The sequence below is a fragment of the Typopeltis vanoorti genome, chromosome 9 (genome assembly GCF_054136105.1).
Source record: "Typopeltis vanoorti isolate ZY-2024b chromosome 9, IOZ_Tvanoo_1.0, whole genome shotgun sequence".
Classification (NCBI taxonomy): domain Eukaryota; kingdom Metazoa; phylum Arthropoda; class Arachnida; order Uropygi; family Thelyphonidae; genus Typopeltis; species Typopeltis vanoorti.
The window spans coordinates 38,308,715-38,335,318 of record NC_143557.1 but is presented as its reverse complement, the minus strand read 5'-3'; the positions used below and the strand labels follow the sequence as shown (position 1 = coordinate 38,335,318).

Sequence of the window (26,604 nt, the reverse complement as noted above, 5' to 3'; positions counted from 1 at the left end):
CATGTTTTGGACACCACCCACAGAGTATCATGGAAGAAAACCACCATGCTGCACCACAGCAAATTCAAGAAAGAGAGACTTTTCTTAGAAGCAGCAGCAGCTCTCAGAAACCAACCAAATCTTAATAAATACGGTTGCATTAAGCTTCCGAAGATTTGGGAAACACTCATCACCAGAGGTCCCACCTTACATTCCAGGCCACCTACTACTGCCCTTAGAGGGCGCTCCACCTAGATAGAACTTTAGTGTCACCCACATGGTTGGGCTTAGTATTGTAAGTTTTTGTGTGCATGTTACATTAATTGTTTTTGTAATCCCCGTAGATGTCCTAGTGACTAGGACGAAATATAGGAAGTATTTAATTCTATTTTAATTCTTTTTGAGTGTTGTAAAAAATCCATTCCAACATAATACCATTCAGAGTGATCACACATTTCTTTAAAACTGTTCTGATTAAAGGACAAGACCCACTCATCTAACGCGATCAACACTTTTGCAGTGCACTTATTTAAGAAAGTGCAATTTGTGTAATCCACTTAACACGTAAGTGGATTACACAAAGTGAAATGAAATCCAAACTTTTGTTCCCGGCTTGGTTAAACACTGTTTTTTTTATATATATATATATATTGCATATATATGCAATCCTGCTTAATGCATGATAAGAACATTGCTCAAAATATTTCAAAAAGATAATGAAATTATAATTAACTTACCTATCCCACTGTCCAATGCAGGGACCACATGCATTTGCTAGCACAATACCACCAAATTCTCTGAGTACCTCTGCCTAAAAATAAATGCATGAGAGATGTCATTGTGCTGGATCAATACTCGTCTGTTTATTTAACAAATATTGATATTTTTGTAACTTCTTCAAAATGTATTGCATACAATCGAGTATGACACCAGAAGTTTGCAAGTAACAAAGCTAAAACTGCATACACGTGGTTTTCAATCCCAATATACAGAACAAGCATAAAATCAATTATATATAATTAAGCAATCAGCAAGTATAAAATTACTTATGAAATAGAGAGCGCACCACCTAGATAGGACTTGAGAGTCACACACATATTTCATTTAGTATTGTGTTGTCTTTGTGTGTGCTGCAAGTTATTTGTAATCCCTGAAGATGTCTCAGTGACTGAGATGAAATATTGGAAGCATTAAAATTAGTTTTTAATCGTTTGCTAGTGAATATTCAATTAAACCTCCAACATGAATATCTATCCAATGTTTCAGAGCCAACCAGAATTCAGAATCCAAGTAATGTAGTTAAACATAATTTATTTTACCGAGAGATTTTATGGTACTGTATGTTTTTATTTTATATTAATAGTATCGTTAATATAAAAAGGTAATAAACAGTCTTGAATTATTTATGAAATGCATGAATATTTCTTCACAGACTGATAAACACACTCTGCTAATCAGAACTACTAATAATGGTAGTTCGATACTGGATAAAAATTAGCTTAAAATTAACAAAAGCTTATAAATTTACCAAATCTGGGATTAAACATGTGACTATGATATAATAGACGACCATGATAGAGTACAATCTGATTAATATCTGACTAGTGAGCCAGCCCAAAATTTTTCTAGCTCTGTATCACTCTCTCCCACACACTTTGTTTTGTAGCATTATACTAGACTGCAATAAATATTAAGTGACCCCAGCTCAGAATGAAATATATATTGTAAGTATATTCCTGCTGTCATGTATCTGCTATATAAGACAGAAAGATATACCTCTAGGATATACATCTGTACACTTTCAATGACGTGAGAACTGACAGATTATGAAACAGGTGTTATCACAGAATGTCATATATATATATATATGACAGGTGTTCTCAAAACAACACACACGCACAATGGTTTGCCACTACGGTTTAATATGTGAGGTATATAACTGAAGATTTATTTCTTGTGTCAGTGAACACATGTCCATCATGTATTTGTAATCCCTGAATGCAATGACACTGAATCAATCAATCGGCATGCTTGTAAGCATGCCGATTGATTGATTTAAAGTTTAATGGCACAAGGACTACTTGGGAAAAACTGTACCAGTAATGATCTTAGAAGTATTTAAGGTGAAAGTAATTTAATAAATAAATAAGTGTAAAAAAGGTATAGTCAAATGTACAAAAACAAGTGTATATGAAACGAGTGAAAAAAAGATCTAAAAAGCAAGTGTGAAAAAAAAAAAAAATGTATATGAAACAGATAAAAATTGGGTATTGTATTAAAAGCCAAGTGTTCCCAAACTTTTTTGGTTCACAGCACCCTTAGTGTATCAGGATTTTTCCATGGTGTCCAAAGTCAGAATTAACGTTAGGTTGGTTAAGTTAAAAAAAAAAATGAAACACGTATTTCAAATTCAAAAAACAATTTATGTAAAAAAAGTATTAAATAAGTACATATTTTGAACAATCAAATCATTGAATAAATAAATCGTAATTAGTGGGATGGGTGAGCGTGTTGTTCACAGCACATTTTCTCAAATCTTGAAATCAAACTTGCACAGTGTCCATTAGATGTCCTTCCTATCATCACATCGATGGTCCAATTCTAAAACCACCTGGCTAAGTGTCATTTCAGTGAAAACATTAGAATATTATGCTGTTCCATAGAGCACAGCATAATATTCTAATATTTATTAGAATATTATGCTAGTTTTTCTTCCAATCAGATTACTTTTTGAATCATTTTCACACTTCTATTTTTTGCTTACTAATTCTTTTACTCATGATTAAAGGCTAGGAAAATAATTTAAAATAAAAAAGTAAAGTGAAAAATAGAAGTGAGAAATGATTCGAAAAGTAATCTGATTGGAAGAAAAACTTGAAATAATAAAGAAAAATGAACAAGGCGAGGCCAGAGCAAAGATAGGACAAGAACACAAAAATGGGTGAATCAACTCCTGAATACGAAGAGAAAGATAAGGCTGCTTCAAGTTCATCATGCATGCACTCAAAATCGAAGTATTATAATGATTGAATTAGAGAGACTTCTTTTTACATGGATCGAATATTGTAACTAAAAACGGATCCCGCTAAACACTGGCCTTATTAAATCAAAAGCATTAAACCTCTTTGCAACCTTGAAAGAAAGAGCTATCAATGATGGAAAAGACAAAGAATTCCACGCTAGTGCTGGGTGATTTGAGCGTTTCAAAAAGAGAAATAGCCTACATAATGTTCTAATCACAGGCGAAGCTGCAAGTGCAGATAAGGAGATATCTGAAGATTTTGAAGAAAATTGTGTAAGAAGGGGACTATTGTGAGCAACAAATATTTAATGTCGATGAAACCGGCCTTTTTTGGAAGCAAATGCCTTCCAAGACTTTTCTAGCCAAATCAGAGAAATCTCAGTCTTGTTTTAAAGTCACAAAGTCGAATGAAATTACTGCTAGCAATATGCTAGCTGTCGGAATCACTCAACGTTAGAAGTTGAGTGATTCCGACCTGCTAAATTTAGATGCACAGCGGGAAGATCCTGAAGAATATGAAGAAAAATTTAATCACTCACAAGCCTGAAGAGGTTTCACAGAAACAATTTGAAAATAGTTTTTGTGGAATCGAAGATTTTAAGCAGCAATGCTTAGTGGCTGACCCTGATGAAGAGAGAAGCAGTAAAATTTGCAGAAGTAGTAGAAGAGGAAATAGGTCCATACCGTCAGTTGTATGAAAAAAAGAAACAGAATGCCAGCCAAACTATGTTAGCTCAATTCTTTGTTAAGAAGCAGAATAATAAATTTATATTCTGAATATGTTTTATTGTCTTTCAGCTTCATAGTTTTCTTTTAACTAGGCCCTGAGACATACCCTAATTCTTTTATAAAAAATTAAGGGTCAAAAAAGAAATCCGAGGAACGAATTATACATTTTCCCATAGGTTACTATATTCGATTAGTGCGTTTTCGATTAATAAGCCTGTTTTAAAGAATGCATTAGGCGCATTAATCGAGGAATTGCTGTATGGCTAAAAATGACCACACTCGTTCCTGAAATGAGAGCAGTCAATTAAAATATGACTGATGGTTAGTTCGGTATTACAGAATTCACACAGTCATGTCATCATCTCTTAACTGGAAGGAGTGTGAAAAATGACTATAACCTATGTAGAGCTGAGCAAAAACAGCTTCCCATTTACAGACCAGGTTGCCACAATTTAATTTCAGGCTTAATTTTACAGAGCATATTAGTGGTCTCTCTCTTTTGTTCACGATGACTGCTACTGGAATAGAAGTTTGTGTCTGATAATCTGCCAGTAATCAGTGTATGGATAGGCAGATGATGGAGACTTGAGAAATGAGCTGGCCTAGATGCATTATCTGTAGCTTATTTCCCTTGATCCTAACATGGCTCAGAATCCAACCAAACAGAAGCATACATCCAGGAGTAGCTTTCTTAACTGAGAGAGGAGATGTTAGATTCAGAAGAGCCCTGGATGTGTTTTGGCTCCCCATAACTTTGTGAATTTCAGTACATTATGAAGCAATGCAAATTTTATGTATTTTAGTGCAAGCTTTATGGCATACAGTTCAACTGTAAAGTTGTTATATTCTAGTGGGATCTGGGAAGATAATATGCTGTTTAGGAAGACAGCAGAAGATCCCACTAGTGCCTCTAATTTTGAACCATCTGTGTAGACAGGTACAAAACCAGAGTACTAAATTCTCTGAGATAGAAAAGCTGCTGGTAGACAACAGGAGTGGTGGAACATTTAGGTAGCCACAAAAGGAAAAACTGAATGGTCGTATACATGTACAGGTATCCCTCGATTACCACGGTTAATTAATCCCTCGATGTTACCGCGTATATCAAATCTAATAATCAATGGTAAAAATTACAATTCGTCCATGATCGATTACTGTATTAATAATTCGTTTTATATGGTACTCTTTTAGGAAAGATAAAAAATGAATGCGAAGTAAATGTTTAATAAATACCTGTACCATACATTATTTACTGGAATTTTTTTTTTTATCAAAAGAAGTTATCAACAGTCGTTTGAATAGTTTTATTCTTATCGGCATAAATTCTATGATAACAAGCAAAATGACTCTCCAGACCTCCGGAAACAAGCAATAAAACAAAGAAAAAACACTGCAAATATAATACATAATGAATTAAGTGGATATTGAATCCAACATTATTTCATAGCCGAATATAGAAACTACAAGAGTTTTGTGCCGAATATATAGAAACTTTTGGGAGATTATTATGGGCAACTCGTAGTAAAGGTGGAGTACTCCAGATCACTTTCCTTAGTATTTTCCATAATGCAAAGCACATCTCCTAGAGGACATGTATGATAAATAAGCCTTTGGCTGTCTATTTCAGTAATACATGATGGTTTATTTATTGTCAGTTACAATCTAGAAACTATTGAAAAAAAAAAAAAAAAAACATACTATACTGATATTGGAGGTCGCGGTAACTCTCAGATAAAATTTACTATCAAATATCACAAACCTTTACATAACATGTATTAAACCAAACTGACAGCAAAACAACAGTGCGGAATATCACTCATAACATATGAATGCACAGCTACTCGTGACCTCCAAGCTATACATTAAATTGTGTAAGAATATTTATATTAAACATTTTGCATGTATCTGTCAGATCAGCTGCGAGCTCCTCAGGGTTAAAGACGCGTTAATCAAAATTCTTGCCGCGTATATCAAGGGATTGCAGCAATTAATTTCGCCGCGTTAAGCAAAACCGCATTAAGCAAGGGATACCTGTATTATATAAATTTATGTGTATATGTAGGCCAGAGGGGAAGAGTGTTTAGTGGCCTCTGTTGTGTACCCCCAATATCTAGAGACTGTTACAGCACTATTATTCACAAGTCAAAGAATCATATGGCAGGTGTTGTACAGATTCTCCCATCCTGGACAAAAAGTAGTTGAACACATGGGATGCTCTGGAAGCAATTTTATTTTTGTAGTGTATAAAAGAGACCGCTGCTGATGTCAAAATGATAGAGGTGATTCATTTGCCCAAACATGCAAACTAAAGATCAGTGTCTAGCCATCATGGAGCTCTCTCTCTCTCTCTTTCTGGCATAAGCATGGACTTGAGACCCATAATCAGGTTTTGATTATAAGTGTGAGATAGAGACAAAGCAAAGACCATCTATCTGTACCCCAAAAGATGGAAGGATGGAAGATAAGGTGTAAAGGATATTCACTGCCTTGTGACACTTGTTTTTTAACTGACACAGATGATTTCAAAATTAAGACATTAAAATAACAATAAATAAATATAGATACCACCCACAATTCTACAAAATAAATTAACATAAGTGTCATCCATATTTATTTATTGTTATTCTAATGATGTATATGAGGAAGGAAACTGAGTTTCTTATCAAACATGAGTAACAAAAACCTGGCTTCTGGTGCAACTGAGATTAAAGTTGTCCTTCTCTAAATTCTAGATTAAGATGAAAATCATAATGTCTGCAGTAAAATCGTACGTGTTGCCCGCTATGAAAATCTCAACCAATCTGCATATCTCATTTTGAAATATGATCAATGGCTTGCTGCAGTTGTCTTTCTATGACCTTCATATTACACAAATGACAGAAGATGGTAAAGTCATCCACATATGAGGCATTACTTATGATTTAAGGAAGTTGTTTAGTTATCGAGTTAACGTTCATTGAAAAAGTGTGACACTTGAAATTAAACCTTACGGGACTCCCTCCTCTTGGTTACGTGGTCAGGAAAGAAAGGTTTGGTTATATAGAAAGTTTTTGATAAAAAAAAAAGAGGGAGATTTCCTCTGAGACTGAAATCATGTAGATTTTTCAGTATTCCAATCTCCAAGCAGCATGGTGTACTTCTTTTTCCATATCAAAGAAAACCAATATTACATGTTAGAATTTCAGTAAGCCATCTCTAATGGATGCTTTCAGATGGACTAGATGATCATTGTTGAATGATATTTAAGCCAGATCGTATTCTGGAAAAACGTTTGCTTCTCTTAAACCATAAAAGACAGGAGTGAATCATTTTCCAGAATCTTGCATAAGCAGATGGTCAGAGAAGTTGGTCAATAGTTTATGCATGTTTCTGGATACTTGCCTGGTTTAGGAAAGGCAATAATTGCCTTTTGCCACGTATCTGGAAATACGTTCAAGAAAATTCTGTTGTAAAGATGCAACAGTTGATCCATAGATGATAACAACAGATGTTTAACCATTTCATAGTCAATGTTATCTGGACCAACAGCAGTGTGGGTGATATTTAAGCAACACAGCTTTCATTTCTGCTTTCCTGAATAGCCTGTTATATACTTCAGTACCAATGGAAGAAAACATAATTTGTTGTTTTTACTCTTTACATTTTTTTGACAAGGAATTCAGGGAGGTAAGAAGATGCTTCTGATGCTTTAGCAAAAATCTCCCCAGGAGTGTTGCCTGCTGTGGGATTGGCAACTATGCAACCATTCTGTTCAAGGATGAACGGTTGGTGGATGGTATATTTACCTTTCATTTTCCAGATTTTGTCCCAGCCTTCTTTACTGGACACTGCTCTTATTATGAAAGATGTATATTAGATACAGGATTCTTTTTGGCTCTGATGATGGATGCATTTTGCTTGAAAGCAATTGGGTTTGTTGTTGTAGGGGTAACTGTGGAAGATACCCCAAGCTTTTTTCTGGGCTTCTTTGGCTGAAATTGTCATTCCATCATGGCTTAGGAAAATGTGAAAGCTGACTAAATGTTTTAGTAATTGCAGTTGTGGTAGCATGTGTAATACACTCTGTCACATGACTCGCTGCATTGCTGATAGGAAAAAGGAGCTAACTGTTGCAGAACTGAATTCTGCTTTTGAAGAAAAGGTAGGCCAGTCAGCTTGCTCAATTTTCAATGATATGCGTAATGTAGTGCAGTGGTGTTCAACCTTTTTTTTTTTACTATGCGAGCTACTTTTCTATAATTATTCGGCGATCTACTATCTTATAAGTTACTCGCCGATCTACTATGTTATATATAAGTTATTCGGCAATCTACTCTCTTATATAGATCACGTTCCCCCAACCTGATATCTGATTACACACAAATAAACAACTAAAAAAATACACAACTAAAAACTTTATTTGTGTATTTAAAATTTTATTTATCACTTTTAATTATTTTAATACAAAAAAAAAAAAAAAATATTGGAATAAAATATTTATTTCTCTATTTTGGAAAACCAAAGTTAGAAAAAACAACAGATTGATTACAAACTCACAAGTTACAGGAAATGCTGGTTGATTAAAAAAAAAAAAAAGTTAATGTGAAATTTGGCATTGTTTGAACCTTGCAATATTTTCATAGTCAAGTTGATATGAAGAAGTGGCCAATCGCAGACAATTATCAAAATGATCATTAGTAATTTGGTTTCTTAATTGATTTTTTATGCTGGTCATATTTGAAAAAGCAGATTCTGACAAGTATGTCGATCCGAAACACGACAGAATTTTTCGTGCAAAATCAGTTAATATTGGGAATTTTTTATGCGCATACTTCCAAATGACTTCATTGTTTATTGATTTTAAATGTAAACTATTCTGAATGTTTATTATCTCAAGTTCTACTTCAGCTTGGTTTATATCAAACAGCCCACTAATTTTATTTGAAATTTCTGTGATGTTCAAGTTTTCTTTAAATGAATTACTGATAAAAGATACAATCATTTCAGATTTATTAAAATCTTTAAATCTTGAATTTATTTCTTCCTCAACTAATTCTATTTCACGAATAAATTCTTTTAAATCATAGCGAAGCATTTCTTGATTTTGTTCAAAAATTTTTAATAAATATGGGAGATGTCTAAATTCGGAGCCATTTATATTTTTCTTTAATAAAAGTAAGTATTGTTGGAAAGTTTTTATTGAACTTAACATGTCAATTAAATTTTTATCTCTACCTTGTAACTCTAAATTTAAATTGCTTCATTTCATACAGAAATCTACTAAAAATGATAAGTGTAACAAACATCTTTTATCACTCAATTGTGGATAAATATCTCCTTTCTCATCAAGAAAAATTTTTATATTGTTAATTAATACAAGAAATCTTTCTAAAAATTGACTTCTGCTGAGCCAACGAACAGTATTGTACAACAGAAGTTCCCTATCATCATCTGCCTGTAATTTAAATAACCGCCATTGCAGGACTTTTCCTCGAACAGAATTTACAATTTTATATGTAATATCCAAAACATCTTTTGTGTTTAATCTTTTACTACACAGTACTTGTTGGTGAATAATACAGTGGTATGTTAAAAAATCTGGATATTTGTCATCGTTTTTACATAATGAAATGAAGCCTGATTTATTACCTATCATTGCAGGAGCACCATCAGTAGTAATAGACACAAGTTTAAAAAGCGGAAGTTTGTGTTAACTGAATAAATTTATATGGAATAAGAAAGAAATTAGTCAGTGTACAAGACAGTGTTCAACCCAATTTTAGCATATGGATCTGAGTGCTGGGTTAGAAATAAAACTCTTGATCAAAGACTTGAGGACCACAGATACGAGTCCTAAGAAAGATTACGGAAACTGAACAGATGGCATCAATAGTAATAAAATATTAAAAACACAGATATTGGGAAAGAACTTGCTATTGTTAGCATTCGGGAACTGTTAGTAGAGCTAATTTCAGGTGGTATGGCCACTTAAACAGAATGGGAGAGAAAAGATTAGCTAAACAATGTTCTTTCTTTGCCAGAATGGCAGGGAAAATACCCAGAGGAAGACCAAAATATAGGTGGATTGATACAGTAAAAAGTGTCTTAGAAGACAGAAATATAAGATCTGATAATATTGGAATGTTGACAAACATGATTATCTGGAGGAAAATTGTTGACAGGAAGTTAGTAATGATGTAACTTTTCATGTAGTACTATCATAAGATCCTGTATATACCCTAAGGGTATATGTCAGAAATTTGAAGATGATGTAAATTTGAATTTCCATCTTTAATTTTTACAAAAATGACAAATTGTGTACCTAGTTTGAAACAATGACAAGTTCTTTCCTAATATTGTCATTTTAAATGTGATACTGAGATTAATGCCATTTGTTCACTCCACTAATCTTTCTCAGAAATCTAGTCTTTGATCAAGTGTTTTATTTCTAACCCAGCTTTCAGATTCATAAGTTAAAATTGGTTTGAAAACTGTCTTATATGAAGATGGTCTGAAAAGTTCTCGGCCTCGACCATAGATGGCAATACTATCGGCAAGAGATTTTTTTTCTAAGTGGCTACATCTGTCATAAGTATCCATGTGAAATTGCATGTCATTCTATCAAAAGTGTTGTCTGTATCCCTTGAAATGAATAAAATCGAGCATCGTGCGGTTATAAAATTCTTTGTAAAAGAAGGTTTAACGTCAAAAGAAATTCATTCGAAGTTTATTTTATTATTTTATTTCAATTGTCGAAAGCCCAATTTTCGACAATTAAAAAATGGGCTGCCGAGTTTAAACATGGCCATACCAGCCTTGAAGATAATCCACGTGAAGGAGATCAAAAAAGTGTAACAACACCAGAAATCATTGATCAGGTGCACGATATGGTATTGGATGACTGGCGAGTTAAAGTGCATGAAATTGCTGAGACTATAGGCATTTAAAAAGAACGTGAAGGATATATTTTGCATGAAGAATTGCATATGAAAAAGTTTTGTGCAAGATGGGTGCCTTGCTTGTTCACAGCAGATCAAAAATGCACTTGCATGAAAATCTCTGAACAGTGCTTGGAGCATTTTAAAAGAAGAAAACTGATTTTGTGCATCAATTTATTACTATGGATGAGACTTGGATATTCACCATTACACACCAGAATCCAAACAGCAGTCAAAGTGGACAGAAGCAGGTTGTTCAGTGCCAAAGAAGACAAAGTCTGTTCCATCAGCAGGAAAGGTCACGGCATTGGTGTTTTTGGATGCTAAAGGCATTTTGTTTATTAATTATCTTGAAAAGGGTAAAACAATAACCGGGGAATATTATTCCGATCTTTTAACCAGACCAGACGAAAAAATTTGTGAGAAAAGACCTGGATTTCAGAAGATAAAAATCATCTTTCATCAGGACAATGCATCTGCCCACAAAGGTATTTTAGAAATGGGAAAATTAAGGGATCTACACTATGAATGGTTAGAACATCCACCCTATTCCCCAGATTTGGCTCCCTCTGACTTCTATCTTTTCCCAAAACTAAAACTCTTCCTTGCTGGTCAGCGTTTTGCTTCGAATCAAGAGGTGAATACAGCTGTAGAGGGGTATTTTGCAGATTTTACTGAGAACCACTACAGGGACGAAATAATAGCACTGGAGCATCACTGGAATAAATATGTTAGTCTTAAGGGAGATTATGTTGAAAAATAAAAATAATTTTGAAATTATAAATTCGTTTTTTCGTTGTTAGGCCTGCACATCTCCTTACGGATATGTCTAATGTTCTGCATTAAGGGAAGGGCCACTACCCAGACTAGTTTCGACCTTTATTGAGGTCTCTTCAGTGGGAGCCAGGCCCAAGCTGAGATACCAGGCAGAAGCATTCGCAGGTCATCTCTACCTATAGGAGTTGCCAAATGGTGTGCCACCCATTTTTAATAAATTACTCTGGATTTAGAGAAAGATGTTGAAAGTTTATTTTTCACTTGGTTAGAGTATAATAAATTTAGTTTAATCCTTTATCCAAGTGTGAGCAAACAAAGTTTGCACCTGAAAGTATCTTCAGGACTGAGGTAAGGTTTTGCATTATAGGAGATACTGAGACAGGAGTATTGGTAGCTTGCTCCACCTTTGCAACGAGTTGCCCTGGTGTGTACCACCTTACCTCAGTCCTGAAGATACTTTCAGGCGCAAACTTTGTTTGCTCACACTTGGATAAAGGATTAAACTAAATTTATTATACTCTAACCAAGTGAAAAATAAACTATCAACATCTTTCTCTAAATCCAGAGTAATTTATTAAAAATGGGTGGCACACCAATTGGCAACTCCTATAGGTAGAGATGACCTGCGAATGCTTCTGCCTGGTATCTCAGCTTGGGCCTGGCTCCCACTGAAGAGACCTCAATAAAGGTCAAAACTAGTCTGGGTAGTGGCCCTTCCCTTAATGCAGAACATTAGACATATCCGTAAGGAGATGTGTTTTGCATTATAGGAGATACTGAGACAGGAGTATTGGTAGCTTGCTCCACCTTTGCAACGAGTTGCCCTGGTGTGTACCACCTTACCTCAGTCCTGAAGATACTTTCAGGCGCAAACTTTGTTTGCTCACACTTGGATAAAGGATTAAACTAAATTTATTATAAGCTATGTATTGGTTGATATAATGTCCCATTTACACCATATAACTGTAGCATATGACACAGTGCCAAGAGCTTTATTCTTGGCACTTTGTCTTTATGCCTTTTCCAGATCTACAAAACTTAACTACAAATTTTTATTACATTACCAAGATGTCTCAGCAATTTGTCTTAGTTTCTCAATAATTTATAAATAATCCTATTTCAATTGATATCATAGTTCATTCACATCATGAATGATTTTTTTTTTTAAAGCATTGATTTTTAATCCCTTAGTGACGCTAATCTAGATCACTTAGAACTTTCGAATACTACACTAAAAAATTTGGATGGAACAGTATCTTTCTTGGTACAATCCTTTATTTTAAATGCAGTTACTTTGTTCATATACAAAGATATTAATTAAAGAAATCATGTATAAGGTCTTTTAAGTTCTTAATTTATTGTTTCTCTTGCTGCTTTCATAATTTTCTGTTACAATTCCACTTCTCCTGTCTTTTGTTATTATTTTTTCTTATCTTTCATGGCCTATTCTATTTTGAGCTTTTTTATTTCTGGGATGCTCCTCCTCCTCTAGCTTGTCTGCAATTGTTTTCAGCAGACTAGCAAAATTTCAGCAAAATAGCAGAAAGGATCAGGCAGTATTTTTCAGAATTGCATAATAATACAAATATGAAAAATACTGCCTGATCCTTTCTGCTATTTTGTATAAAATCTTCTAGTAGTAGTATTTTTATTATTCTTGTTTTCCACTTGTGAGACTGTTCTATAGTACTTTCATGTATTTATATAATTGTTAGTTTCTTGTGTTAATGTGGGTTCTCCAATTAGTTTTATTTTATTTTTTTCCAGATTTGATTTCTCTGATGGGTTTTTATTTTTAGTTATCTTTTGCAATTTTAGTTCACTTTCAGTTCCAGAGGTTCTGTAACTCAAATATGTCCTTAAATTGAAGTTGAAAGATAATAAAAAAAAAACCTGATGGTATGAAAACTGGTTTATCTAAAATAAAAATTTGATCTCTTTTGTGTGGCAACAGTATCTGCCTCTCCTTGCCTTTTGATGTAGGTTTGACCTCTTCTTGAACCTATCAAATCATCCATGGCTTGCTTCCTCACCTTCATGTCACTGAAAAGGCTTTAGGCTTTATTTTGAATAATAGCATGATTGAAAGGATCAAGGCAACTAGTTTGAGCATTTATCCAGATTAAGAGTTTCTCCATATCAGCAACCAGGTTATCCCTCTTCCTAATTAAAGTAATGTTCACTGTAGTAACACTTGCCTTCGGCAAAAATTTTTGTTTATTTTTAATAATACTGTTAACTGTAGTGCAAGGGTAATCTAGTCTTCAGCCTATCTCAGATGGCAATACATCTTCATCACTAATTCTTGTAGATAGGCTTATAGAGGCACAGGAGAGAAAGAAATGGTGAAGCATCATCAGGAAGGTCAGGAGTCCTCAGATAAGAGGAGATCTGAGAGAGAGAGAGATTATTACAATTACCATGGTGGCTATCATATCTAACACATCTGTTAAGGCTACACACTAGATAATGTGAAGATAAATATAAGATAGATACAAGTCTGGCATAAATGATGAATAGTAAACCCAAAAGTACAAGAATGTGTGTTTAGGTTTTTATAAAGAAGTTGTGTAGTGCTTAGAATCTGAAAATTTTCCATGTTTTTTTTTTTTCTTTTCTCTCTCCAGTTCTACAAAAAAATAAATACAAGAACAGTCTGTATAGTACTGCATAACACAAATAAATCAATAATTTCTTTCAAATCAGCGAAATCATATTTTTTATGCCAAATTTTTACAAAACGCATCCGAACTTGCATGTGACAATATAATTATTTTAAACAATTATCTTTTAAAATTTCATTCTGTTAGAATGCAGTCTTAAATAAAAACAGGTGAATGTGGCATCAATATTATTTAATGCTGCATGCAACCTTAAGATTGTATTGGGTCTATATTTTATGGCATGTGTAATGCTAATTTTTTACTTAATTAGATGAATCTGTAAGCATATTTTATTTCAAAGAAACTAGAGTAATGGTTATACTACTGTAGTTTCTGATTTTTAGTGATTAACTGGGAAATATAAAAACTACACAAATTGAAACCACAAGTAGACAAACCTGCCCATCTCTTTCAATTGTAGCTCTTATCTGCTCTGATCCTGGAGTGACAGTAAATATAGATCGACTTTTAATGCCATGCTTAAGTGCTTGCTGGGCTACTGCTGTAGCTCTGGACATATCTTCATAGCTACTATTAGTACAACTGCCAATTAATCCTAATGGAATAAAAGAAACACTTGTGTTCAGAAATCCCATTAGATTTTTATAAAAATAAATTCATAATTTTTTTAAAAGATTTTCCAAATAAAAAAATACAAATATTCTCTTAAACATAATGATTAAATAATGATTTTTACATTTTTTTTTTTTTATATGAACACATGGGCAAAGAATATTTATTTCTTGGAGACAAGCATAAAATCCAACATGCTCAAGACAAGGAAACTTCCTTTCCCCACCCCCAATCCTCTTTTTTTAATAATAATAATACAATAACTGATAATTTTATGCTTTAGAGAGAGAGAAGGATATCTGGATAAAATCTCTTAAATATATTCAAATACAAGGCTTAAAAAAGATGAAGACATTCTTCTCCTTAGAAGAGCCAAAATAGATTGTTTATCTCAATGTCTGACCAAACTTTAGATACGATGTTCTTGTATGGACTGAACTGAGCTTTGATGAAGTCCAGTTCTCATCCAACACTTGCATATGGTTGGGTCTGTAAGATGTATCACTCAGCCAATAGACAATAAATAGTCACGTTGGTGGAAATATTCAGGAAGGGGCTTTACATCTCACTCCTTTCAAGGGAAAAGCCAAACTTTTGTGACAACAGATGAACCCCCATAATGAATTCTTGTGCTTGTAAGCTAAATATAAGTTGTATTTTTTTTTTTTATATAAGATATATTCTTAAATTTGTTTATGCATTTCTAGAATAAATTAGTTTAATACAAAGATAGCTAAATGCATAATTCAAAAATAATTCATTCCATTAATAATTCTAAAAAGTTTATCATAAAGATACATAATTTGAATTTTTTTTCGCTTTTTTTTTTTACTTCTTCATACATTTGTTTGTAGCAGACCATCTCTCTATTAGTACTTTTATAGCATAGATAAACCACACATCAAGTTTTTCTATTCTGATTTCTGTTTCTAAATATAAAATGTTGAAGAGCATTCCAGCTCTTCAATAATATATTGTTTTTTTTAGAAAGAATTATAGGCCGAAGAGAGCTCGCATTGTGAGTATAATCATATTTTTATTTGTTTGTCTTTTAAAATTACTGCCACTTAGAACCATTGATGTTATAAATATAAGCAGATGACTGTTTTCCATATATCAAGGGTATTAAAAACACATTGATATATAAATGCAAACATCAATGCATGGAATGATACTTGAAGAATATTCAATATATATATATATATTGGCACGAAAGGAGAGTAAATTATCAGACCACACATTTTCTGTTGGGCATCGTAACATGTATGTAAGTGAAGGTTCTGTATTCATTAAATGAACTGGGTTGCAACTTGTTAGTCTGTACAATATTCAAAATTAAGAAATGTTGGTATCTTGCAGCATTAGCTGATAGATCAGTTTTCAATGCAGTATCACCACTTTCCTTATTAGAAGTGGCCAAATCCCATGTTTAGACTCCTGCAGAGAGACTGGATTCATTCTATCAACTTTGTATGCTGTCTCCATTCTCTCCTAATACCACCATTCTGAACTCTGATTTCCTTTTAAAAGTTGCATTCTTCCAGTCGAACTTTTGTAGCAATAAAATGTATCAGGAAGATAAGCTTCATGTTAATAACTCTAACTGGCTCATTTCTAACTGCAAAAATTAAGGAAAGGGGAGTGAATATTAATTTCAAATTGTTTTGTCAATAAGTCATCATCATCAATTTCCTGATATTTACCTCAAGCATGTACAGGATATGACAGTACTGCATGAAAAACTTACACCATTACTAACTTCCTATATACAATTTTCCTCCAAATTTATCTGTCACCTGTCAAGACTTCAACATTATCAGATCTTATATTTCTATCTTCTAAGGCACTTTTTATTGTATCAATCCACCTATATCTTGGCAAACAAGGCAAAAGAACACTTGTTTGCTAATCTGTCCTCTCCCATTCTATTTAATTGACCATACCACCTGAGATAAGCTCTGCTAACACATTCCTGGATGCTAAAAATATTAAGTTCTTTCTTAATATCTTGGTTTATAATACGACAGTGCCACTGATGCCATTGGTTCACCCCTCTATTCTTTCTCAGGATTCTCATATCTGTGGTCTCTAGTCTTTGGTCAAGTGATTTATTTCTAACCCAGCTCTCAGGTCCATAAGTTAAAAATTGGTTTGAACACTGTCTTGTATACAGCTAATTTAGTATTTTGAATAATTTCTCTCTTATTCTATATAAATTTATTCAGTTGACTTCCTACCATACCAGCTTTGTTGATTCTATTGTCTATTTCCATATTTAATTTACTGTCTTCACTAAAAAATCATGCCTAAATAGCTGAAATGTTTTACTTGTTCCATAGGATCTCCATTCAAAATGCAGTTGACATTTTCAATGCTTCTGCCTATTTTCATTGTCTTTGTCTTTTTAGTGCTGACCTTCATACCAAATCTATTACAAGAGTTATTCAATTTAGTCAGGGAATCTTGCAGACTTGTAGCACATTTATTTAAAAGTATAACATCATCTGCATAGAGTTTCACATCTCCAATTTTGATATCAGGTTTAATACCACTTTCCCTCATAATGTGATCCATATAGATAATAAATAACAGGTGGGATAATGTACATCCTTGTAAGACATCAGATTTAACACAAAACCATCTTCCTGTACTTCCTTCAATTCTAACTGCTGACTTACAACTCAAATAAAGACTAAATATTGCTTGATACAATGCTCCATTGACACCATACAACTGTAGCACTTTGAACAGCTTCTCTCTTGGCACCCTGTCATATGCCTTTTCCAGATGTACAAAACTTAAATACAGATCTTTGTTATATTCCCATGATTTCTCAACTATTTGTTGTAACATGAAAATTTGATCTTGACAGTCTCTATTTGGCCTGAATCCAGCTTGTTCTTCACCAAGCTTTCCTTCTACAATCCTTCTCAACCGTTTCTCAAGTATACTTGAATAAATCTTACCAGGAACACATAGTAAGGAAATGCCTCGGTACTTCTCAGATTCAGTTTGAATTCCCTATTTTATATATGGATACTATGAGAGCTCTACTCCAATCATCTGGAATTCATCTCTCTGTCCAGGCCTTCTGAACTATGCAATGCTGCCACTGTAAGATTTTATACCTTCATACTTGAGCATTTCTGGTCAAATATCGTCTACTCCTGCTGCCTTTTCACATTTCAGGCTTTTGATGGTTTTTTCTACTTCAAATATGGATATATATTCCCGACTGCATGCCTGGTCAGTGTTTTTTACTACTGTGCATCACTGCTGTTTCATTTAACAATTTTGTGAAGTAGTTACTCCATACATCAAGGATATCTTTTTCACCGGTTACCATGTCACCTTTATCATCTCTAATTCCTTTTAAAGCACTCTTTCCTCCATTCCTAAGCTTTTTCAACAACCTCCACAATATTTAGCCACCTTCTTGATATTTATTTTCTATGTTCTTACCAAAGTCTTCCTATGACTTTTGTTTAGCTAGTTTTACACAGTGTTTGGCTTTCTTACATTTCTCTCTGTATTCTCTAAGAGCACAAGCTGACTTATTTACCAGGAGCTTTTGATATGATTTCTTCTTTTCCTTCACTGCCTCTTTAACTTTCTGTGTCCATCATGGGGTTCTGATTTTTCTATCCTTGCAGACAATCCAACCACATGCCTCTCTGGCTGAATCAATCAATGTTTTCTTCAGGATTTCTCAATGAGTCTCCAAGGTTTGATTCCTGTTCTCAAACTCTTTCATTTTTTTTTCAATAATGTTTGTCTACTTTAGGCTACAGTTTACATCTGAGAGCTGCTCAACTTTTATTCACATTAGAACTTTCTTACATGCTCTTATTTTCCATATGAAATTCAATTTTACCCTGCTCAAGACTAAATAGTGATTGTTTCCAACTTCAAATCCTGTGTACACTCTGGTGTCCTGCACCAAAGAGAAAACATCACTATCAACAATAACACGGTCGATGAAACTTTTCTTATTTCTTGCCTCTTCTCTCCATGTAAATTTTTGCACATTTTTATGTTGGAACATTGTGTTAGTAATAACCAGCCCAAGTCCTGAGCAGAAATCTAACAGGTATTTACCAATATTATTAGTTTTGCTCTTTTCTCCAAATTTTCCAAAAATATTTTTGTATGTCTGACAATCATTTCATATTCTACTATTTAGATCCCCAACAAGGACCAACTTTTCATTTTTCATTGTGTCAGTTGTTTTCTCTAAAGCCTCAAAAAATTCTCTCACTTATACCTTAGCAGAACCTTTGGTGGGACCATAAGCACAAATTAGTCTCTCATTGTCCAATTCCCCATTATGATATTTGCCCACAAAACTCTACTTGATATTATTTGCCATTCAAGAAGATTAGCCTCGTATTTTGTATTCAATACTATAGCTACAACTTCTTTTTCATGATTGCCATTGCCTGGATATTTATTGCTCAGAAAAATCTCGCTGGATTTTGTCTTTTTTATTTCAGTCACCCCTATTATGTTGATCTGGTACTTATCTAATTCCTCAGCTAGCTTCATTTCTTTGCCATTCAGGCTTCTTATGTTGATAGTACTGATCTTGAACTCTGGTGACGATTTGCGGTGTCTTTCAGGATTTGTTCCAGTAACTGACTTTAGTTGTTTGGCCTGGGTCCCTGGCGAAAACGACAGAGGCCTTGTTTAACCGGGCGATGCCCCACGCAGAATGAAATTCTGTCATGTTATACTATCATTTTTATATTTTGGTCTAAGCCAATAAGAATACAATTTAGTTGGCTAAATCCCAAACTGGCAGCCCATCTTTGTTCATTCAGTATCCAAGTAGATACCTAACAAGGTGCACCACAAGAAGGTGAGGATTGGACATTAGGTCAAAAGCAGCCCTGGTCGGTTTTCTGCATTCTTTTAAAGGCGATGTGGAGGTCTCCTCTCAGTTATAAAGCTTTAACCCTCAAGCACCCCATAATTTGTCAATAAGTATGGAATTATAATGAGAAAAACAGACTGATAGATTCATCAATCAGTTTGAATCTGAGGCTGGCTTTGAAGAATAAATATTACTGCATTACGACTTAAAATAAAGTAAAAAAAAAAACATGCTTAGCAATTAATAGCTGTTAATATACAATATAGTCTGAAATTGTTCTAAACTGAATTTGATTGCCAGTATTTCTGCTATGTTTTGTGATAAAGATGGTGTGAAAGGTATTGAAAAAGTAAGAAATATGGAGAAAGTTCAAAACAATATATTTTTATTAAGGTGTAGATCCATCTTTTGGTTGTGTCATAGCATTCTGTCTATACAACAAATTTTTTATATACCTTAAATTAAAGAAGCCAAGAAATTATATTCTTGTTTAATCCTTTATACAACGTGAATTATCTTCACCTTTATACTGAGGCTTATATATATCTTTACTTGTATACAGAGGGTAATAACTTAACATTAATTACCTTAGTATCCCATAATGCATAGCACACATCCTTTCGGCTGTGATGTTATGCATTATGGGGTCAGCCACTACTTAAAACTGATTTTGACCTTTACTGAGGTTTCATCTTCCATATGAGTCAACTTCTATATGATTTCTGCATTACTTCAACCTTACTACATCTTCTGGCTCCCACTGATCGTGCATTATGGAATATTAAGGGAATTAATAAGTCATTAGCCTCTATATGCAAGTAGTCTAGCCGTGAAAATAATTCATGTGCTAACTTTGTATGCTTACACTTGGATAAAGGATTAAACAAGAAAATAATTTCTTGGCATCTTTACCTTAATTTATAACCAAGTGAAAAAACTTTCAACAACTGTTCACACACCTCTTTGAAGTTTCAGAGGTAAATAGCCTCCATTCTTCATGTGTTTTGAGTGCTATCACTGATATTCACCTTCAGGTACAAGCTTCAAGCTAGGTTTAGAACTCCTTTGTCTATTAGAAGCATGCTGGTCTCACCAAATCAAGCCATAGCAGACTGCTATATGATAGAGGATGTAATTTCAGTTCAGCTGGATGTGACAACAACCATTTACACATCCAAGAAAGTCATTTACCTTATTTACAAGCTTCAAGCTAGTTCAAGCATGCAAATAGACCTTATTTACTTAAGCTCTATTTGCATGTTCTGTGCACATAGAAATCATATCCCAAATCAAACCATAGCAGACTACTGTATGATAGAGGCATGTAATTTCAGTTCAGTCGGATGTGATAACCATTTATCATCTTCCAAGAAAGTCATTACCTTATTTACATAAGCTCTGTTTGCATGTTCTATGCGCATAAGGTATTTTTGTTGGGATTTTCTAATACTTCTGGCAATATAATATATAATTAGTAGAAGTATACAGACAAAGTTTACAAAGGCAGTAACAAAGTGCTATTTCCTCTCCTCTTCTCACACAGAGTATAAGATTGTAGTTAGTACTATTATAACTGCTCAGCTCAAGATTTATAATACTGCACTATAATACTCTGCTATATTCTTCTTTATTCATAGTCAAGGATGCTAATTCAATGGTTCTTAAATTCCAGCTATCTTGGGATCTTAGCAACCATTAGCTCCACAAATCTATCGATGCTTAAAAATTTACATTAAAAAATTCTGTATTCATAAATAACCTCTATTTAGATATAAAGTAAAGAACATAATGTACCATTAAAATATCAATTCACTATAGCGAACTTACAGTGAATAATCTGCTAGGGTGAATTCTGTTTAGAACAGCATTGTGTTTACAGAGATCTGGTTGGGACTTTTCAGTAGTTTGCTAGATGAGTGAGTCTGTCATTGTTGTTTTAAGGATACTTGCGACATAAGACTGAATGATATAATCACGTAATCACAAGAAAGATATTTATTTAACCAAATATTTCGGTCTGGAAATAGCAGACCATCGTCGGTGGTATTACAAGAACAGTTTAAAAAATATACAAGCTAGAATACTAACAATAGATCGTTGAAATTAGAACATGCCGCGTGATGTTATATCACTAAGTATGAAACGAAATATTTTGAAGTAGAAACATGATTGAATTTGCTATTAAAAAAAAAAAAAAAAAAAAAAAAAAAAAAAAAAAAAAAAAAAAAAATTAATGAGTAATCTTGATTAGGCTTTCCCAGATTTTTGATATAGATATGCAGTCATTACGATTCAGGTTGGGATGATGGAGCAAGGCCTCCACGCTTTCCTTGAACAAACGTTCGAACCTGTAACGGGATCTATGTAAGAGGCACGTCTTGGACCAAAGGATGCTGTGGTCAGTTTCAATCCCGTGTTGAGCCAAACCAGACTTTTCAGGTTTATTGTGAAGAATGGATGATTGATGTTCCATCAATCCCAACCTGAATCGTAATGACTGCATATCTATATCAAAAATCTGGGAAAGCCTAATCAAGATTACTCATTAATTTTTTTTTTTTTTTTTTTTTAATAGCAAATTCAATCATGTTTCTACTTCAAAATATTTCGTTTCATACTTAGTGATATAACATCACGCGGCATGTTCTAATTTCAACGATCTATTGTTAGTATTCTAGCCTGTATATTTTTTAAACTGTTCTTGTAATACCACCGACGATGGTCTGCTATTTCCAGACCGAAATATTTGGTTAAATAAATATCTTTCTTGTGATTATATCATTGAGTCTGTCATTTTCCTAGGAAACTTACACATACACAAGCAGGTTACTTAAATAAGCAACCATAACATCACTCATCCAAACATAACATATATAGCATCATCAAGATTACACACACAGAGCCAGGGCTAGGCTATTCAACCAGCACAAAACCTTTTAGATGACTAGTACAGTCCCTACAAATACACATAATACTACATGTTCACCGCCTGCAACCAACACACAAGATCACAGCAAACTATCCTAACTGTTAACTTTACGGTACATCAAAAAAAAAAAAAAAAAAGACAAAAACTCTAAAATAGATGGATTCAATATGGAGAAGTTTGCCAAATGATTAGGAATAAGTGAATTGGCTTTTTCTATTTTAATAAGTAGAGATTCTTTTAGAATAAACTTAGGTGAGGAAATAATATTTAGTCCTTTGCTTAGAATATCTTTTTCTGCAACTGTTAAAACATGTGATGAATTGTTTACTACAACTTTGTCAGGATTAATACAGGCTTTAGTAGGAACAGATGTGTTTTGTACTCTCTTAAGAATCTCAAACTTCTTGATAAGATTAAGATTATTATTATTTTGTATCCATGTTGCTTGCGCTTCACTGTTAAAGATAAAATCATTAAAATTATCATTATCCATAACCTCTCCAAGTTTTTGAGTTAAAGACCTTTTTTACATTGAACAAAAATGCAAGACAGTGTTTTGTATTTGAGATTCTTTCGCTGAGAAGATCTAACTTTGATTGAAGTTAAATTCTTTTACTGCGTTCTGTTGTTATTTTTTCCTGAAACAATATGAAATTAGGAAAAACTTGATTGAATTTACACTGTTTTAGGAAAACTAACCTGTTGATTCTCAGTCCTATTTTCTTCAATGTTTTTTTATAATTTCTTTTGATGTCAGTTAGAGATGCCTCGGCATTTAGGCTATAGATGTATTCCTGATGGATATTTCAGGTTGTGATGAATAGGCTTCAGATGGCTTATAAGAGAACGGACTTTAGGGAGTTAGTGAAAACGTCCTGATGTTGTATTTTTTAAGGACTTTAGCCAATTTATTGGAGACTGAACTAATGTAAAGGATTGAGATGCTACCTTTAAAATCAGTAGTTTCCATAGTACACTGCCTAGGAGGATCCAGAAGAAATTTCTTAATCGTGTTTTCAGAATATCCATTTTGTTTAAAGATAAGAGAAAGGGGATTCATTTCTTTATGGAGCTCATCTGGTTCATTTAAAAGAGAGTGTGCTCTGTGTCCTAAGGTAGAAATAATTCCGAGCTTTTGTGGTGGAAAGTGATGAGACTGACAGTGCAGATATCTGTTAGTATGAGTGGGTTTTTTGTATATAATGATTTTAAATCTATCAGAGCATCGTGTAAGAATTATATCCAGGAATGGAAGGCAGTTATTTCGTTCTAGTTCGGCAGTGAATTTTATATTAGAATGCTGGTTGTTAAGATGAAGAAAATCCATGAGAGATGTGGGTCCGTGACTCCATATAATGAAGATGTCGTCAACATAACATCTCCAAAATTTTGGCTTAAGTGAGAAAAATTTAGGGAAAAATAACAATAGAACACACTAAAAGAATTTATTGTACAGCAAAGTTAGATCTTCTCAGCAAAAGAATCGCAGATACAAAATGTTGTCTTGCATTTTTGTTCAACGTAAAAAAGGTCTTTAACTAAAAAACTTGGAGAGGTTATGGATAATGATAATTTTCATGATTTTATCTTTAACAGTGAAGCGCAAGCAACACAGATACAAAATAATAATAAGCTTAATCTTATCAAGAAGTTTGAGATTCTTAAGAGAGTACAAAATACATCTGTTCCTACTAAAGCCTGTCTTAATCCTGACGCAGTTGTAGTAAACAATTCGTCACATGTTTTAACAGTTGCAGAAAAAGATATTCTAAGCAAAGGTCTAAATTTCATTCCCTCACCTAAGTTTATTCAAAAAGAATCTCTATTTACTAAAATAGAAAAAGCCAGTTCACTTATTCCTAATCAAAACTTCTCCATATTGAATTGATCTTCATTATCAATAATGCCAAACCTCCAAGAGATAATCTTTCTCTTGCCGAAAGACAGGCCTTAAAGAATCTTAAAAAGAACAAAAACATCATTATTTTACCTGCAGATAAAGGCAATGCCACAGTCGTCCTCAACTCTGAAGATTACCACAATAAAATGCTTCAATGGCTTGAAGACAACATTACATATTCAATTCTTCAGGATGATCCAACAAGGGAACTACAAAACTACACAAACAATCGGTTAAAGACTACAATTGAACTTCCTCACAATATTCGCCTTTCTTTACGCTCTCTACACCCTCTTATACCATGCATTTATGGAGTTCTGAAGATCCACAAGGAAAACACTCCTCTTCGCCCAATTGTGGAAGGGATTGATGGTCCTACTTATAAGCTTTCGAAACATCTTGCAGAATACCTCAAGTGTTTCTTAATAAATCTTCATCGTTCGTCAAAAAACACAACAGACTTCGTTTCTCATATCAAAAATATTTCAATCAGCGAAAATGATATCATAGCAAGTTTTGACATTATCTCATTATTTACTAACGTCCCTACTCAGAAGGTATTAACATTACTAAAGGACAAATTGTCTAAAAAAATATTTGCTTTATTAAAGCACTGTATTCAATCTGGCTACTTCAGATATAGAGACTCCATTTACAAACAAAACCAAGGCCTAGCAATGGGCAACCCTTTATCCCTGGTTCTAGCAAACATTTTCCTGGAAGATTTTTGAAATGAAAGCAATATCGTCCTTCTCACTTAAGCCGAAACTTTGGAGATGTTATGTTGATGACATTTTCATTATATGGAGTCACGGACCCACATCTCTCATGGATTTTCTTCATCATCTTAACAACCAGCATTCTAATATAAAATTCACTGCCGAACTAGAACGAAATAACTGCCTTCCATTCCTGGATATAATTCTTACACGATGCTCTGATAGATTTCATCATCATCATCATATGTATCAAGGATTTAGGCCTAGTATGGCCTGTTCCGGCCTTAGAAGTCATCATTGAATCGTTTAAGAGGACGTCCTGGTTTTCATTTTCCTAATGGCTTGTACTTTAAGGCTTGTTTTGGTAATCTTTCTGTTTTCATTCTTTGAACGTATTCCATCCATCTATGTTTATATTTTTTAATTTTTTCAATCACTAGTTCTTGGTTTAATTCTTTCATAATATCTTCGTTTCTTTTGTGATCAAATAGGGTATACTTTGCAGTTTTTCTCATAAACTTCATTTCTGCTGTTGTTAATCTTTGTTTGTATTTTTGTTTTATTGTCCAGATTTCGCTTCCATACATTAAGACTGGTAGGGCTAATGTATTGTATACTTTTAGTCTGGTTTGTTTTTGAACTAGGTTTGGTTTAAATATAGAGTTAATTACTCCTGTTATTTTTAAATATTTTGCAATTTTTATGTTTATATCTTTTTCATTTTCATAAGTGATCATACATCCTAGGTAGTTAAATGAATTCACCTGTTCTAAGATCTTGTCATCTAATACTATTTTAGTTCTTGCTGGATCTTGTCCTTTAAAGGCCATAGTTTTTGATTTTTCCATTGATATTATCATACCATAATCTTTGGATATCTCATTTAGATTTAAAATAGCTTTCTGTAAGTTATCTTCAGAATTTGTAATTATTATTTGGTCGTCTGCAAAGAGGAGAGTGTTTAAGTTAACTGTAGGTGAAAGTTTAATTCCTTGATGTAAATTTTTACTCCATTTTATTATTATTTCATTTAAGTATATATTAAAAAGAGTTGCTGAGAGGGGACATCCCTGTCGGACCCCTTGGTTTATCTCTCTTGCATATGATAGCTCATGATTTAATCTTATTTGTATTTGATTATTTTCATATATACTTGTGACAGCTTTTAGGATATTATTTGGTATTTGTCTTTCTTTTAATATGTTAAATAATATGTTTCTTTTAACTTTGTCAAATGCTTTTTCAAAGTCAATAAATGCAATATGTGTTTCTAAATTATATTCTCTTCTTTTCTCTATTATTAATTTTAGGCAGAAGGCTGGGTCTATACATGATCGTCCTTTTCTAAATCCATTTTGTACCTCTAGAATAAAGTTTTCGGAATATTTCAGTTTGTTATTTAAGATTCTGCTGTATATTTTGTAACATGAATTTAGTATACTGATACCTCTATAGCTTTTAGGGTCATCTCTATTACCTATCTTAAAGATAGGAATCACAATTGCTTTTTTCCATTCTATTGG

General features: G+C 33.4%; 1 protein-coding gene across 1 annotated transcript in view; it reads right to left on the bottom strand.

Annotated features, from left to right (window-relative positions):
- Positions 1-26,604, bottom strand: part of LOC150102982 (aconitate hydratase, mitochondrial-like) — a 451,613-nt gene that overhangs the window by 137,342 nt on the left and 287,667 nt on the right. Inside the window, exons 14-15 of the mRNA XM_090398314.1 lie at positions 14,486-14,643; positions 717-790 (exon numbers count right to left, since the gene is read on the bottom strand). Coding sequence (XP_090254440.1) covers positions 717-790; positions 14,486-14,643 — 232 coding nt within the window. The remainder of the gene's footprint in view (positions 1-716; positions 791-14,485; positions 14,644-26,604) is intronic.